This window comes from Doryrhamphus excisus, chromosome 5, assembly GCF_030265055.1.
Source record: "Doryrhamphus excisus isolate RoL2022-K1 chromosome 5, RoL_Dexc_1.0, whole genome shotgun sequence".
Lineage (NCBI taxonomy): Eukaryota > Metazoa > Chordata > Actinopteri > Syngnathiformes > Syngnathidae > Doryrhamphus > Doryrhamphus excisus.
Window position 1 is genome coordinate 17,616,821 of NC_080470.1, and position 18,644 is coordinate 17,635,464.

Sequence of the window (18,644 nt, forward strand, 5' to 3'; positions counted from 1 at the left end):
GGGGACAAGAGGTTTTCTAAAGGTCACAAGCAACAGGAAGCTAGAAGCTCAATTCCATATACAGTACTATACGTTGCTAATCATTCCATATCATTGGTGTAACAACACTAACACTTTGTAGTGAGTATTCGGTGACCAAGTGGGTTGTGTTGCAAGTGTTTTTGTAAGCAGCAGATTAAAGATCGAGACAGGAAGGGCCAGGTTTAAGGAAACAGGAAAAGTGATGCAAGGAAATGAACTACGTCAGCAGCCAGCCCATTCCAGCCTGCTAAAAGCAAAATTCGGTACCAGCGCAATTATGGAGTGGTTGCTCGGGGCACCAATGAAACTCGTACTTTTGACAGGTATGTGAGTTCGCTTCACAGTCTCTAGCATCTTTACATGTTTTAATGTTGTTGTCTACAATACATTTTTCCTTAACATTAACACTGAGGCATAACAACAGTAATTAACCTGTTTAGTAGAAAATATTATAATGTAATTACAGCGACTTGAGTTGAATGTGTTTAGGTCACCTACAGTACAGCCATGAAAGCTTTTATATATATATATATATATATATATATATATATATATATATATATATATATATATATATATATATATATATATATATATATATATATATATATATATATATATATATATATATATATATATATATATATATATATATATATATATATATATATGTATATATATACTAAATCACAAAATGGTGTATTTTAAGACATACAGACGCGTGTTATGTGTTTGTGTTGGTGCAGCATGGCTCTCCAGTCTGATGGACCCCTGCCGATTGTCTGACATTTGTGAGTCTTGCCACAAACTTGCAACATGTAAGGCTTTCAACGGCTCCAACGAGGCTTGTTTTTGTAACAATGGATATACTGGAGATGGAACTACGTTTTGCAATGGTAAATATCAACCTACTTGTACCATTGTCTTCATGTTGAAGTGCATGTTTAAATGAGTGAGCCTCATTGTAAGATTTTACTTTTATTTTACTTTTATTTAACTATGTATCGCTGTCTACATCTGTAGGTTATATAGGCGGTATTTTGTTTAAGACTTTAAATTGTCACACATAGAATATGATGCTGTAAAATTAATGTTAACGCTTCTGGGGTAAGACGTTTTAAATTCGGAGGCCATATTCATAATAGGTGAATGAATGTTCCACACATTAGTATACATGTGAAATTACTATTACACCTAAAGTCACTCATTGGCTTGACATAATAAAGACAAATTATACATTTTTATTATACATAATTATATCATGGATAATTGGTTCCAGACGCAAAGTGAATTAACACCAAGTAGGATTCCTTATTTATGAATAGAGGGCAGAGAAATCCTCTTTATAGAGCCCTCCAGACATGAAATAACACCCCTATAGTCACTTGCATTACCAATATAGTAGACATAAGAGAAAATAATAATATATACTGACACATGTTAGCATTGGAGGAGTTCTTTGCTGTTTTTCATTCTTCCTGTTTCTGGACATTACTTCCTGCTGTGGCTATTGTCTCATTACTGTAACAATTACTGACACCTTGTGACCAGTGTAGAATGCTACAAATCATCACGTCTTTGAATGCATCTTCTCAATGCTTTATATTAATATTTTCATTCATTTAGCCATTTTTTTAAAGGTTTAATTTATTTATTTTTTTCATGTGGTTGAGTGAAGGCTGCATGGCGGACATGTGGTTGGCACGCAGGCCTCACAGCAAGGAGACCAGGGTTCAATTCCACCCTCTGCCATCTCTGTGTGGAGTTTGAATAAGAAATGCCTGTAATTTGACCATGAAACAGTGATGATTTATTATTTTCTTATTTATTATTATTCATAACAATAAATAAAATTTAAAAAATTAAAATAAAATAAAATTATTTATAATATTATATAATAATAATAATAATAATAATAATAATAATAATAATAATAATAATAATAATATTCATTATAATATATATTCATATTAGTATTATTAATAATAATAAGATTAATTATAATATATTATATAATAATAATAATAATAATAATATTCATTATAATATATATTCTTCTTCTTATTAATAATAATAAGATTCATTATAATATATTATTATTATTATTATTATTATTAGTAGTAGTAGTAGTAGTAGTAGTAGTATGTGAAGCCGAGAAATTTGAAAGGCAAAGTGTACAGTGTACCTATCAATATGTTTGTAGCGTTTATGAATCTATCTTTGGGAGTTTAAAATTGGAGGTACCGCTGAAGAGAGATACCGTCAGTTTTGTGCATCTTCTCGCTTCTGGAGTTTTGCACGTGTTTCCTGACGAAATGTAAACCCAACTGTAGCCACATAAACACTGGCAGATGATTTCTAGCATGAAGGGGGTTGAATAAAGTTCAGCGTAAAGTCTGTAACACCACCATCATAATTTCATGCTGCTAGCTGCCTTTGCTGTATAAACAGAGAAAAGAGACATTTTTTTGTGCTGATAACGCAGATGAAACATGAAAGTGAGCACGCAGGAGCGATTGCTTGGGCATGACCGACTGCTAAAGCATCCTGTGCATGCTGTTAGGTATTTCCCTTTTGTATCCTAGTCACCTATCATGAGGAGGCAGGATATCCCCTCTTGGACAACCTTTGTGCACAAAGTACAGATGAGAGTGTTTGTCATGCAGAAACACAAAAACAACAGTGGACGTTCAAGCCAGGTCACTTCCAGTAAAAGGTGAGGACAGAGACGGGTCACACGTCCACAAGGGACCCTCCCAGTCTTTGGACGGAACACAGATGAACAACAAAATCCCTAAAACATTCTGACTGTCATCAACACATAGACAAATCATTTACAACCCGGGGGGGACATTTCATGTTAAATATTTGCATGAACATGCCTTAGAGCCAAAACAAAAAGTGTTTTGTTAGAGACTGAAGACGTCCCATGCTACCACCGTTTCAGTTTTTGTATTTTTATCTTTAGCTTGCTACAAACAGCAAATCCCTCAAACTTTACAGACAAGAGAAAGGAAATAATCACAGCATATTACAAGAATGCCTTGCAAGTAGAGATGTGTGACTCAAAACATAGTTTTTTTTTTGTGGAAATAGTAAAAAAATCAAATCAACTCTCCTTTCTCCCTTCGCGACAAAGCTGCATCACGGGTATAATATAATTTTCACTGATTCACGGAAGCTCAACGAAGACTCGTCCTTCACTGACTCACGGGTACTGGACCAAGACTCGAGTTTCACTGATTCATGGGTGCTTGATGGAGACTCAGGTTTCATTGACATACTTGACAACGACAAAAGTGCTGGGTGTTGATTTACAGGATCTCGATGAAGACTCAAGTTTCACTGTCACACAGCGTAATATAGGGACTCAATTTTCACTGACTCACGGCTACTCGACCGAGACTTGAGTGTTACTGATTCACGGGTGTTTTACCAGGACTCGATTTTCACTGACTCACAGCTACTTGACCAAGACTTGAGTTTTACTGATTCACGGGTGTTTTACCGGGACTCTAGTTTCACTGACTCACGGCTACTCGACTAAGACTAGAGTTTTACTGATTCATGGGTGGTTTATTGGGACTCGAGTTTCATTGACTCACTGCTACTTGACCAAGACTCGAGTTTCACTGATTCATGGGTACTTGACGAAAATTCAAGTATCACCGACACATGGATACTCGATGGAGATTTGAGTTTCATTGACTCCATGAGTGCTCGACGGAGACATGACTCACGTTTCACTGGCATACAGGTGCCGGACAAAGACTCGAGTTTCACTGACTTACGGGTACTTGACAAAGACACAAGTGCTGGGTGCTTATTTACAGGATCTCGATGAAGACTCAAGTTTCACTGTCACACAGTGTTTTACAGGGACTCGATTTTCACTGACTCACAGCTACTTGACCAAGACTTGAGTTTTACTGATTCACGGGTGTTTTACCGGGACTCTAGTTTCACTGACTCACGGCTACTCGACCAAGACTTGAGTTTTACTGATTCACGGGTGTTTTACCGGGACTCGATTTCCACTGACTCACGGCTACTCGACCAAGACTCGAGTTTCACTGATTCGTGGGTGCTTGATGAAAATTTGAGTATCACCGACACATGGATACTCGATGGAGAATCGGGTTTCATTGACTCCATGGGTGCTCGACAGATAAATGATTCACAGGAGCTCAACGAAGACTCAAGTTTCACTGGCACACAGGTGCTGGACTGAGACTCAGTTTTCACTGACTCACGGGTACTCGATGAAGACTTGAGTTTTACAGACCAAGACTTGATTTTTACTGATTCACAGGTGTTTTACCGGGACTCGATTTTCACTGACTCACAGCTACTCGACCAAGACTTTCACTGATTCGTGGGTGCTTGATGAAAATTCGAGTATCACCGACACATGGATACTCAATGGATTACGAGTATTTGACAAAGACACTAGTGCTGGGTGCTGATTTACAGGATCTCGATGAAGACTCAAGTTTCATACACGTACTCGATTTTCAATGACTCACGGGTACTCGACCAAGACTTGAATTTTACTGATTCACGGGTGTTTTACCGGGACTCAAGTTTCATTGACTCACAGCTACTCAACCAAGACCTGACTTTTACTGATTCATGGGTGTTTTTCCAGTACTCAGTTATCACTGACTAATGGCTAGTCGACCAAGACTTGACTTTTACTGATTCATGGGTGTTTTACCGGGACCCGAGTTTCATTGACTCACAGGAACTCCACAAAGACTTGAGTTTGACTGACTCATGGGTACTTGATGAAGACTCAAATTTCTCGGACTCGCTGGTGCTTGACAAAGACTTGAGTTTTACCGACTCACAGGTACTTCACAAAGAATCAAGTTTGAGTTTCACTGAGAAAGACTCTAGTTTGACTGATTGCAAAAACTGGCAAACTAGATTCACACTGGGATATGTGTATTACTGTGTTAAGTTATTATGCAAATACATTTCTTGTAAGCCAACAGGCATCTGGTTAAAGAAAATGAACAGCAATAGATTTCGTTTGGAGTACAACTTTCCCATATTGTTATGCCCTTATAATATAATTTCTTGTCTCCAGGAATTAGCCAGCGATCATTCCAAATGATTAGATTTCTACACCATGTGACCGTGAAATAAACGTTGGTGTTTCTTGTCTAACTTGGTGTCCAACTCTTCTTTCTGCAGATGACAACGAATGCCAGAATGTGACCAACATCTGTGGGAACAGAGGTAACTGCACCAACACGGTAGGCAGCTACTACTGCACGTGTTTACCCGGATACAAGTCAACTGGACAGGCCGAGTTTCAGACAAACGATGGCACGGAGTGTGTAGGTAACGTACAAATGTCAGCCACTCCTATGTTAAATGTGTGTTTAATCATTTTTATTTGGATTGCGTGATAGCCATCACTTCACAACATTATCGGCTTGTGTGTGTACCAGAAGTTATTCGACTGACAACGCACTGAGCTATTAGACTGATTTCAGCAAATGAGCTACGCCATTAATGAAAGTTCTAAGAACTTGTGTAGCTGAGTAAGTCGTAAATCGAACCAATTCGCTGACCGCCTGTAAAGGCATTTGTAGCACACACAGCTGTTAGGTGTTAGTCGCTGGAGTTGTGTGTGAAAGTGCAAACTGGTTTTTCTTTCACTGAACTATGGAAGATAAACACGTTGGGAGGTGAGTTCACTTGCTTCCCAGCTGCTGTTGAGAGAATTCACTTGAGAACTTCGGCTCCATATGCGCCGTGAATGCCGCACCTTTGATGCAAATCTACAGTACAATACACAGTACAGTGCTGGTCTGTTTCCCAGCCCACACACAGAATGGAAAAATATTAAAAAGACTACTCGTTATGATGCGTTATTACGACGGAAAATAAATGAAATGAAGTTACCAATTACAATGGTTTGATTTAATTATGAGTAATTATAATGTTATTTTCTTTGCCATCACATTGTGTTTACTTTGAAAGAGAAGCTAAGATCTTTGTGTTCATTATTCAGACATTGATGAATGTGAGGGAGGACAAGCCTGCGGACCAAATTCTCACTGTCATAATACCAATGGATCTTTCTATTGCACCTGCCAGCGTGATTACATCCCGACTTCTGGCACCAAGCACTTTCATCCAGAGCGAGGTGGAAGATGTAAAGGTCAGTGCGAGAAGAATAGACATGCATATTCACCGCATTTGCTTATACTTGGGTTTAGATTTATGCACAGTTGCCTTCACGCTTGCACACAGAGCCTCTGAAACACCGCAACCCACATGACAATCCCAGTGGAAGTGTTGCTATTACGTAAATATGAGACTGTTTGATTGACTGTAATAACCCTTTTAGCGGAGGTCCACCTGGCAATCAAAAAGCTGCTTTGGGTAATTGTTGTTTTTCAGAGCATCCCCAAAAATACTGCCATGATAACATCGGGTGCATCACAAAAACTGTCAACAGAACACTTGAATATGTAAGTACTCCACTTTTGGTATTCAGTTCAATAGTGTAAACACAGCTGATTGCATCAGACAACCAATGGGAATGCAACTATCTTAACCCGAGGAAAATGATGCAACATGAGTACAAGCATGTTAAACTCCCATGCTCCCTAGGACCAACGTTTGAGACCCTGATTTGTAGCCCCAATATAAAAACACACTAAGTGACCTCGAACCCATAAGAGCACCACCGAATGTAAAACAAAATACTGTATGTCTCCATTTAGATGAGCAACCTCACTGAGCCCTTGAGTCTACTGAGTGAAATTGCTGAGCAGACGTCTGGCGAGTTGACCTCAGTGGAAGTGATCGCCTACGTGGAGGCCTTGAGTCGATCGACGTCGCTGGCAGCAGGGGCAAATGGTCTCACTGTCAAACCCGCTGTTGTCCACTTGACTCTCACAGTAATCCTCGCTCGCCTCCTCTCTTCTCTCTTCTTTTCTCATTCCCGGTTTGGTTTTTCTCACATTTTCTGATCAATGGTGCCTCTAAATAGAATTTAGATTCACCATCTAAATCTAAATGTTAAATGTATGGGCATTAATATAAACATTAAATTGAATAATGTTCATTCATTCATTCATTTTCTACGGCTTATCCTCATGAGGGTCGTGGGGGGTGTTGGAGCCTATCCCAGCTGTCTTCGAGCAGTACTAAAAATGTTACATATAGATTTTTATTTTTATTTTTATTTTTATTTTTATTTTTATTTTTATTTTTATTTTTATTTTTATTTTTATTTTTATTTTTATTTTTATTTTTATTTTTATACAATATTACATATAATGTAGCCGTGCAGCCCTAATTTACAAGAAACAAGATTAAAGTCCGGTCTATTGCAAGAAAACTTGATGACATGTTGCATTTACAATAAGGAAAACAGTCCGCACAAAACCTCACCCAATTTCCATCCACTATGCCACTAAAAACAGCCATATTTTCATTCTTATTTATTTTAAAATACACAGGATTAGTGGAAGGAATCTCCAGGTTTAACTGGAAACGATCTCTTTCTCAGAAATTAGTTAAAGCGGTGAACAACTTGGTGGAGAAGGAGGAGCTGGTGGCATGGAACAGGATTAAGGAAGCGCGCCGGGAACAAACCATCACCAAGCTGCTGCACTCTGTCGAGGAAAGCGCTCTCACTCTGGCCAATGGCCTGAAAACTCCAAATCAACTTCAAATCAAAGACACACAAATGGGTGAGAATTCAACGACTGATTTGGTTTCACCTGTCCGTCTGATGATGAATTGTTATCAAGGTATTTTTCTCACGTCAGTCCTCTTCCACAGAATTGAGACTCATCACTTTTGATGCCGGTCGTAAGACAGCCGCGTTGTCCTCCAATATGGGCGGTGACCTCATGACTCTAACACCAAAGATGAGACCAAAAGAGGAGAGGAATGGTAAGACTAGAATGGTTAAGTACCTTGGGGTCTTGTTCTGGAGTGAAGGAGGATTGGTGTAGCATCTGCAGTGATGTGGACTCTGCATCAGTCCATTGTGGTGGTGTCAATCTGGGGCGTCAATCAAAGGCCAAGATTGTCGGTACAAGTTGCGGAAATGAGGTTCCTCCGACCCAGATGAGTTGGTTTGGGCATCTGGTCATTCCATAGTTTGATTCCACATACTGCGATGCTATGGCTTTTTAATGTAGTCCTAGCATAGAAGTGTTTCAAATGTACTTCTTCCCTGAGATCATATTTCTCCTCTCTTGTAGAGAAGTATTGGATGACATTTTTAGCTAATTGGCTATTTTTAGCCTTATGCATTATTTTAACTATATCAGCAAGTTGAAGTATTTGTGATTTTAGAAATAAGGAGTTAGTATGTTCTCTGTAGGCGGCATTATGAATTATCCTAACTGACCTTTTTTTGCAGTACATTTAGCGAGTGAAGATTGCTTTTATAGTTATTAGCCCATATTTCCACACAATAAGTAAGATATGGTAGAACCAGAGAGCAATAAAGAGTGTGGAGTGATTTCTGATTGAGAACTAATTTTGCTTTGTTCATTATTGAAATATTGAACAAAGAAATAGAGGAGATCCCTACATTTCGAAGAGGTTACACCAAGAATGGCAAGTGCAGCCAGTATTTTCATCCATCCATCCATCCATTTTCTCAGTAGTCTCAGTGGGGAAGTCCAGGTTTTGGGCTCTGCAGCCACCTTATTCAGTTCCACTGGGAGGACGCCAAAGCGTTCCCAGGCCCAACTGTAAGACACGATCCCTCCATAGTGTTCTGGGTCTCAAGTATTTTGAAGTCACGAGACTAAAGTCTTGTCAGTTGAGTTGCAAGTCGTCAGGGCATGACTGACCGATAGGAGGTCTTGGCCTCAGAATCCGCTATGAGGAGCTGGACGAAGCAGCCGGGAAGAGGGAAGTCTGCTCCATGACTTGACCTTGACTAAATGGAAGAAGGATTTTTTTTGTGTGTATTCATTTATAAGACCATTTAACAGGAGGTTAGAATTGTCTAATGTTGGATCTCAGAGAGGAGATGATAGGTTGAGGTAGGACTCAAGTTTTGCTATTTACGGACCTTGCATTGTGTAACCTGTTCCCACACCATTGGAACCATTTTTTATGTCATGGTTGGAATGGTTGGTAATTATTAGTTGTGACATTACTCTGGTATACAAAGGCATGGCGGCTGGAGCAGTTACACAAATGTACGAGCCAGAAAAACACAAAGGCTGTCTAGGAAGCACAGCTTGGGCTAACATGGAATTACCATGATCGATGGAGAAAAAATGGAAACTTGCCCAAAAAGAAAAAAGAACAACAAAATCTTGGAATAATGTCCAATCTAGTATGTGTTGCGGCCAAGATATTGTATTAAAATTCTATGCTGATTGTTTACAGTACTAGTCTAGGCCCCACAGACAAGGGAACAAAAAGGTTTGACTCTTTTCCAATATTTGTTCAACTTGTGTTGTCCATCAGAAAGCGTGTCAGTGGTGTTTGTGCGATATGACAGCATGGCAGACATCCTGAAGCCAAGCATCGACCCGGGTGTCACTGACTACTCACGCTATTCAGAAACAGGGGAAATCACTGTCAACTCCCAAGTGGTGGCGGCTGCCGTCAAACCCGCTGATGCCTACCAGCTTGACCATGTCACCTTCACTCTGAGGCACGTCAAGGTAAAGACCCACGGACATGATGGCTTTCACTCCAAATGCATGATGCTTTCAATTTGCAGTGCAAGACTTTTTTATTGGGGTGGGGGGTCTGTGCATCTTTAGACTTCCTGTTGAGTTTACACATCACGCCTACTATAACATTTAAAATTACTGAAAAGTTACGGGCTGCACGGTGGTTGAGTGGTTAGCGCACAGACACAGCTAGGACATGAGGGTTCAATTCCACCCTCGGCCATCTCTGTGTGGAGTTTGCATGTTCTCCCCGTGCATGCGTGGGTTTTCTCCGGGTACTCCGGTGTCCTCCCACATTCCAAAAACATGCTAGGTTAACTCCAAATTGGCCACTCCAAATTGTCCATAGGTATGAATGTGAGTGTGAATGGTTGTTTGTCTATATGTGCCCTGTGATTGGCTGGCGACCATTCCAGGATGTACCCCGTCTCTCGCCTGAAGACAGCTGGGATAGGCTCCAGCACCATTCAGATTAAAGCATTCAGATCAGTGATAACGGTTGTTATGATTGAACACCAGCTGATTTATAGATATCAATGCAAATTTCTAATTAACCTAAGGTTTTATTTACGTGGAGTCATTTGGCCCCATAACTATAGACTAGCTTCTTGCTAGTTAGAACCAAAACAGAAGGCGTTCAAGGCCATTCCATGCTAATTAATCAGGCGTAGGACTCGATATGACTTTACTTACTGTGACCTTAGTCTTGTAAAAGTATGACTTTATGGTTTGATGAAACGGGATCAGTTTTCGGCCAACCACCATAAAGTCTGTGTCTGTGTCCTCTGAAGCCCATCGACACCAACTCTGATGTGACCAAGTGCGCCTTCTGGGAGTACACCACCGAAAACCTGCAGGGCCAATGGGCTATACATGGCTGCAAGACCGTACACACCAACAGCAATGTGACTACCTGCACCTGCAACCACCTCACCCACTTTGCTATCCTCATGTCCTCTGGGCGAGCCAATGTGAGGGGTTCTTAGTTTTGTTTAACAGGTGTTAACTCAGATTAATCTAGCAATTAATATTTATCCTTTCCTTTCTGTCCGTCAGTTGATGGCCCACCAAACAGTCCTGACTCGCATCACCCAGCTGGGGATGGTCATCTCCCTCATCTGTCTGTCCATGTGCATCTTCACTTTCTGGTTCTTCAGCGGGATCCAGAGCACCAGAACCACCATTCACAAGAACCTGTGCTGCAGTCTTTTCATGGCTGAGTTCATTTTCTTGGTGGGAATCAACATGAATAGACACAAGGTGACGATAATGAAGCCCATAATGTTATGAACAAAGACACAATGGCCACAGTAATAACTCAAAATTGACAATAGTAATTGAAATCAAAGCTTCAAGGAGACATCTGGAGATGTTTGCAGATGCAAAGAAAGAAGCATTGAGAGAAAAGAACAGCACAGAGACTGTATTCTGGAGGAGACTCGCTTCTGTTCTAAGGCTGGTCTCTAATCTGTGTACAGTCAAAACATTCTGAGCCAAATGTCTTGTCCGGCGTCCGAAACCTTGGTCAGTCGCAGGTCATGGGTCGTCCAACAGAACAATGATACCTTGTGACCTTCAGTTCACGTTGGCTTGTTTGCATTGTATCATGGAATTGAGTTTCTTCAAAAGATGTGACGGCGCTGGACCCTGTCAGCTGCCTCAAGTTTCTTTTCTAGAACCAAGACGTTTCTAGAAGTTTGGGTCGTCCAACAGAACAATGATAGAAAACACTACCAAAACTATTGTTGTTTTATGTAGAAAGTCTGAGCAATGAACCAAAATACCGATGGACAGTAGGGATGAGTACCAAAATTCAGCCTTGGACTTGAGTCACAATTTTGATGACTTTGGACTCCACTTGACAATGTCATCAAAGACTTGCAACTCAACTGACAGGACTTTAGTCTGGTGACTTCAAAATACTTGAGACCCAGAACACGATGGAGGGATTGTGTCTTACAGTTGGGCCTGGGATCCTCTCTATTTCTTTGTTCAATATTTCAATATTGAACAAAGCAAAATTTGTTCTCATTCAGAAATCACTCCACACTCTTTATTGCTCTCTGGTTCTACCATATCTTACTTATTGTGTGGAAATATGGGCTAATAACTATAAAAGCAATCTTCACTCGCTAAAAGTATCTCAAAAAAGGTCAGTAAGGATAATTCATAATGCCGCCTACAGAGAACATACTAACTCCTTATTTCTAAAATCACAAATACTTCAACTTGCTGATATAGTTCATCTTCAAACAGCTAAAATAATGCCTAAGGCAAAAAATAACCAATTTGCTAAAAATGTCATCCAATACTTCTCTACAAGAGAGGAGAAATATGATCTCAGTATGTGGAATCAAACTATGGAATGGATTGAGTAAGGAAATCAAACAATGCACAACGATGAGCCAATTCAAGAAACAATACAAGCAAAAATAAATACAAGGATGAAGAGTCTTGAACCAGTCATGATGTGCTATATATATCACTATATTGACACTTACTATGGTACCCATTATGTCATTGCATGGTCATATCACCTCGTACTTTGGTACGGGACAAAAAATTAAAATTAAAATTAAAATTAAAATTAAAATTAAAATTAAAATTAAAATTAAAATTAAAATTAAAATTAAAATTAAAATTAAAATTAAAATTAAAATTAAAATTAAAATTAAAATTAAAATTGATTTTTTTAAAATAATTAAAATGTATAAAATGAATGAAAGTATTAAATTAAAAAAATAAATTATATATGGAAAGCAGGAAGTGAACAAATGTAACAGTTACTAATTGTAAAAGTACCAGATGGAGGAGTAGGATTTAATAAGCTTTGCTTCTTCCTACTCATTTTGGACATGTGGAACTGTGAACTGATTATGGGATGCATTCAATTGTAATCTGATGCATGTTCAAATGAAATAAAACCATTACCATTTCTGATGGGGGGAAAAAACCCATCAGTTAAGTGAACCACCTGCAGAGGAACCTAGATGTAGAAATAAGGAAAAGAAAGCAAGACGAATAAACATACTAATGTCTCTCTGCAGGGATGTTAGCGATGAGGAACATGATGCTGTTTTCCTTTTCGTCGTGATTGAACGCCCCTCTCCAAATGGCGTCGTGCATCCAACTCTGTGGGCAGACGACTTCTCACGGATATGAAAGTCCTGCTTCCTTTTATGTATCATTTTCTACCGTCTCGTTATATAGCGATATCATTTAACTTTTATGGTTGCAAGGGAGCGTGTGGGACGAACACAAAAATCAAACCCTTTTATACGTTTCTCAGGTCATTCAAGAGGCCTGTCAGATGAAATAATCTCGCCCTTTCTCTTTGTCTGTTTCCTGGCAGCTCTTCTGCTCGGTTATTGCGGGGCTCCTGCACTATTTCTTCCTGGCGGCCTTTGCCTGGATGTGCATCGAGGGCATCCATCTGTACTTAATAGTGGTTGGCGTCATCTACAACAAAGGCTTCCTGCACCGCAACTTCTACATCTTCGGTTATGGAAGCCCGGCAGTGGTGGTCGCCATCTCGGCCACGTTGGGTTCCAAGTATTACGGCACGGATAAAATGTGAGCATTCATCTACATGTATTGAGCTCTCAGTCTATCTTCAATAAAAACTAAGGTGATGGCTGTTTATTAACTGGGTTTATTATTAAAAACTCTTTGAGTGTCTTCACATTCAAAGAGGAGTCAAGGCGGTATTGATTCAAATCAGATCACATAGAAGCTGAGATTGAGGGATAAAAAGGCAGGCAAAATTCAATTAATCAAGTCGGCTAAGTGAGACATCCTGCATTCGCATTTCAGGTGTTGGCTGAGCACAGAGAATCACTTCATCTGGAGCTTCATTGGACCCGCCTGTTTGATCATCCTGGTAAGCGTACTCGGGGCATGCCGCTTTTTATTGACTCGAACTGAAGCGTGATGTGATGCGATTGTGTTGATCTTCGTCACGCAGGTGAATTTACTCGCCTTCGGAGTGATCATCTATAAAGTCTACCGACACATGGTGGTGAAGAAGCCTGAAATAAGCCACTATGAGAACATCAGGTAGGATGATTACCGTATTTTCTGGATTATAAGTCACACTTTTTTCATAGGTTGGCTGTTCCTGCGACTTATACTCCAGAGCGACTTATAAATGAAAAAACTGTTTATGTTACATAAACACTAGACACCTTTTCTGTTCATGTTTATTTTTTGTGTAGCTGAATAACCATTGTGTTAGCATATCTTACACCTATTCAGCCTGTTCTCTGTTCTTTTAATATTAGAATAAATTACCCGACAAAAAAACTTATAGTCCAGTTCGACTTACACTATCGCAAATTGCAAATTTCTTTGTTTTCCAAAGAAAAACACATTTTCATGCATTTCACAAACATTTTTATCAATTTCACAAACAATGAAAATGAATGAGATGATTTTCAAAGAAGGATGTACATTTTTTGCAACCGTTTAACCAAAGAAATCAAGGATTTTTTTTTTTGCCTAAATTAAGCATTTAAGCATAAAAATGGCTACATGAACTAATCATACTAGTGACTATATGGATGTTATATCATGTCTAGAGGGCTCTAATAATGTTAAAAAGCGCTATATACGTAGATGGTTATAATTTCGAAGAAATTCTACTTTGTGGAAATTCACTTTGTGGGGGGGGGGGGGGTGCAACTGTTTAACCAAAGAAATCAAGGAATTATTATTATTTTTGCCTAAATTAAGCTTTTAAGCATGAAAATGGCTTACGCTGACGTTCTGATGACATGTTCAAAGACATGTCGTAACGTGTAGTATCGTATGTTAGTCATGCTAGTGACTATAGAGTGACTATAGGGATGTTATATCATGTCAAGAGGGCTCTAATAATGTTAAAAGCCCTATATAGACGGTTGTAATTTCTAAGAAATTCTACTTTGTGGAAATGCAATCATCACAGGGAAGGGGGGGGGGGGTCTGCAACCGTTTAACCAAAGAAATCAAGGAATTATAATTTTTTTCCTAAATTAATTTAAGCATTTAGGCATAAAAATGGCTACATGAACTAATCATGCTAGTGACTATAGGGATGTTATATCATATCTAGAGGGCTCTAATAATGTTAAAAAGCCCTTCATAGACGGTTATAATTTCTAAGGTGTCTGCAATCGTTTAACCAAAGAAATCAAGGAATGATTTGGATTTTTTTGCCTAAATGAAGCATTTAAGCATGAAAATGGTTACGTGAACTTAAAATACAAACATAAGGCGTTCAGATGACATGTTCAAAGACATGTCGTAACATGTAGTATTGTAAGTTAATCATGCTAGTGACTATAGGGATGTTATATCATGTCTAGAGGGCTCTAATCATGTTTAAAAGCCCTATATAGACGGTTATATTTTCAAAGGAATTGTACTTTGTGGAAATTAAGTCTCACAGGGAGGTGCAACCGATTTTTTATTGCCTAAAGTAAGCATTTAAGCATAAAAATGGCTACATGAACTAATCATGCTAGTGACTATAGGGGTGTTATATCATGTCTAGAGGGCTCTCATAATGTAAAAAAGCCATATATAGACGGTTATAATTTCTAAGAAATGAAGTTGTACTTTGTGGAAATTCACTCATCACAGGGGGGCCTGCAACCGTTTAACCAAAAAAATCAAGGAATTATTTTTTTTGCCCAAGTTAAGCATTTGAACGTAAAAATGGCTACATAAAGTAAAATACAAACATAAGGCGTTCAGATGACATGTTCAAAGACATGTCGTAACGTGTAGTATTGTAAGTTCATCATGCCTGTGACTATAGGGATGTTATATCATGTCTAGAGGGCTCTAATAATGTTGAAAAGCCCTATATAGACACAAAGCTTTGTGTTATTACTTATTTGGTGTAGTCCTGATTCTGATGAGTTATTAGTTAGCTTTACACTGACGACTCTGTACAATATATCAATATAGCCAAGTTCCGAGCCTATAGTATTGTATGTTGAAGATTTGCTGAAAGTTACGTTGTGCTTGTCCAACCAGGTCGTGTGCCCGCGGGGCCGTGGCGCTGCTCTTTGTGCTGGGCGCCACGTGGGCCTTCGGAGTGCTGCACATCCTCTACGAGAGCACGCTGACGGCTTATCTCTTCACCATCACCAACGCCTTCCAGGGCATGTTCATCTTCATCTTCCTCTGTGTGCTCTCCAGAAAGGTAACATCTCATTACATCTCGTTGTTTCATTCTTTGACATGTTTTGTCTTCACCATGCATTCCTATAACAGAGCAGAAAACGTGACGTTCACTATCCTGGACAAAAGTGGACTTTTATTGAATGAATTGATATATTGTGGCTGGAAATTGATCACCAAAATAGCGACTTTAAAGACTGTAGTGCGGTTTTTCAATAGGATATATCATGGGTTCGCAAACTCAGGGCCCACTTGAAAACCTAAAAATGTCTGCGGCCCAACTTTGTCCAATAAAGAGTACATAGACAAAATGCTGCGTTCTCAGAGCACTTAACTTTACTAAAATTAAAATTAAAATTAAAATTAAAATTAAAATTAAAATTAAAATTAAAATTAAAATTAAAATTAAAATTAAAATTAAAATTAAAATTAAAATTAAAATTAAAATTAAAATTAAAATTAAAATTAAAATTAAAATTAAATATTTACTATTAATTATTAGAATATTCATATTAATGTATTCATTTTATACTGTTTATCCTATCAAATATTAATAATATTATATATAATAATATAATTAATAATAATTATATAATACTATATATATTAATATTATATATAATTTTATAATATTATATATATTATTACTATACATAATATTATAATAATATTATATATATTATATATATATTATATATATTATATTTAATATTATATTCATTCATTCATTCATTTTCTACTGCTTATCCTATTAAATATTAATAATATTATATAGAATACTATATATATTTATATTACATATAATTTTATTATACATAATATTATAATATGATATTTATATTAATATTATTAATAATATTTTATTATCATAAAAAGTATGTATTCAAGACTGGCATGATGACCAGAGAGCTACGTTCCAATCATAAACTGTATAAAGTTGCTAAAATATTGTGACAGGTCACTCAAGAGGTTATTACTTAGGCCTATAAATATTTTTTTTTTATCATGCAATAAATATTCTACAATAAAAATAATAACAAAAAAATAATATTTGCAAAATGTTGCAAATATTCCCGCACAGTCTTTCTTATTGTACAATATTGCATCTAACAAGATATTAAAGATGAAACATGAAGAATTTGTCAATTTCTTTCCTCACTGATAATTATTTCACATTATTTCACTACAGTGAATAAAAATATATAATTACTTTCCATAAAATGTGTCTGAAGCGGATTAACTAGATTTACATGATTACTTATGGGAAAGATTGTTTTGGTTTCCGTACATTTTGGAATCAAACCCAAGGTTTGACCGTACAGTAATCCCTCACCACTACAGGTTCCAATTCCTTGTTTTTTCAAACACTTATTAATAAATCTTTATTATTGTGTGTTTTGTTTTTTTCCAGATTCAAGAGGAGTACTACAGGCTTTTCAAGAACATACCATGCTGTTTCGAATGCCTTCGATGAATCCAAGCCTTTTGTCTGTCAGTTCGATTCCCATTCCCACACATTCTGCTCAGAGTAACTCAACAACACATTTTTAATACCTGATGTTGGTCATGAATGCATTCTTATAGCATAGCACACCTGTACTTGAACTACGCCTATGTTTAAATGTTAAATTAATAATAAAAATCGTCAAACTAAGCTCTCTTATGTGCTGACTTGCTCTGACCAGTCCACGGAAAGAAAGAGGATGCCGCCATCTAGTGGTCAGATAATAATTAACGCCCGAAGTATTCAGTGAAAACATATTTACATATATCATCATGTTTTATTTTTTTACTTGACGGATTCCTTTCACAATCCGACTAATATTTTTTAAATATGATTGTTATTGTAGATATTAGTCGTATATTAATGACTACCGTGCTTCAGGATGTACCTGCTGTTGCCGTTCACATGTAGTTAGACTTTCCGTCGCTAGATGGGAGCAGAGTACCAAATATGGAAGTCGCTCATGTACTGTAACCTGACCTTCATAATGATATTTCATTTCAATTCAATTATTGTGGTGCCTTCAGTCACAAAAGCCAACGTATTTCAAGAGTGATTGCAACATTGATTGACATGATTGTGGGTTTAGTTGTTATTGTTGTTTACACTCCTTTTAATAGTTGATGCTGTTGTGTTTTCTAAAAATACAAATATTTACTTTCTTGTCGACTTCGATGTCATGATGTTATAAGGTTTTCCACAACCAAATATTCCTAAAATTACAACTTTATTTTTTGTTATATTATATATATATTTGTTATGTATTATATTGTATAATTATTATTATTATTATTATTATTATTATTATGGTGATGATTGTTATTATTATTTATTATTATTATTATTATAATTCTTATTATATTATTTAAAAGAACAACTTAATATACAAATATTCCTAAAATTACAACTTTAGTTTTGGTTTTGTTATTATATATTATATGTTATATGTTATATATTATATATTATATATTATATGTTATATGTTATATATTATATATTATATATTATATATTATATATTATATATTATATATTATATATTATATATTATATATTATATATTATATATTATTAAAAAACTGCTTTTATTCATAATTAAATATATGCAATCCAAATTAATTTTTTCTGCATAATATTGGTATATCTTCAGAATAAAAAAATACAATTTTATTTTCATTTTGTTTATTTCTTAATATTTCTTAATTCTTTAATATTTAGTATGTTATTATTCGTCATAATATTGAGACATGATTATTTCCATACAATTCCAACTTG

At 37.0% G+C, this 18,644-nt stretch overlaps 1 protein-coding gene across 1 annotated transcript; it reads left to right on the forward strand.

Annotated features, from left to right (window-relative positions):
- The first annotated feature begins 238 nt into the window (after positions 1–238).
- On the forward strand, positions 239–18,004 carry adgrl4 (adhesion G protein-coupled receptor L4). Its single transcript, XM_058074214.1, has 16 exons — positions 239–344; positions 768–917; positions 5,221–5,370; positions 6,047–6,196; positions 6,439–6,509; positions 6,765–6,941; positions 7,556–7,739; positions 7,831–7,944; positions 9,487–9,686; positions 10,490–10,669; positions 10,755–10,958; positions 13,051–13,271; positions 13,512–13,578; positions 13,663–13,754; positions 15,720–15,888; positions 17,278–18,004. The coding sequence occupies exons 1-16, from the start codon at positions 299–301 to the stop codon at positions 17,338–17,340; spliced, it is 2,238 nt and encodes a 745-aa protein (XP_057930197.1). The 5' UTR covers positions 239–298; the 3' UTR covers positions 17,341–18,004.
- The last annotated feature ends 640 nt before the right edge of the window (positions 18,005–18,644 follow it).

Bases quoted from the DNA above. Each gene is read 5' to 3' on its own strand.
- adgrl4 (XM_058074214.1), top strand. From the start codon at position 299: ATGGAGTGGTTGCTCGGGGCACCAATGAAACTCGTACTTTTGACAG. The intron at 6,197-6,438 runs GTCAGTGCGAGA...GTTGTTTTTCAG, and splicing joins GCGAGGTGGAAGATGTAAAG to AGCATCCCCAAAAATACTGC. The intron at 10,959-13,050 runs GTGACGATAATG...GTTTCCTGGCAG, and splicing joins TCAACATGAATAGACACAAG to CTCTTCTGCTCGGTTATTGC.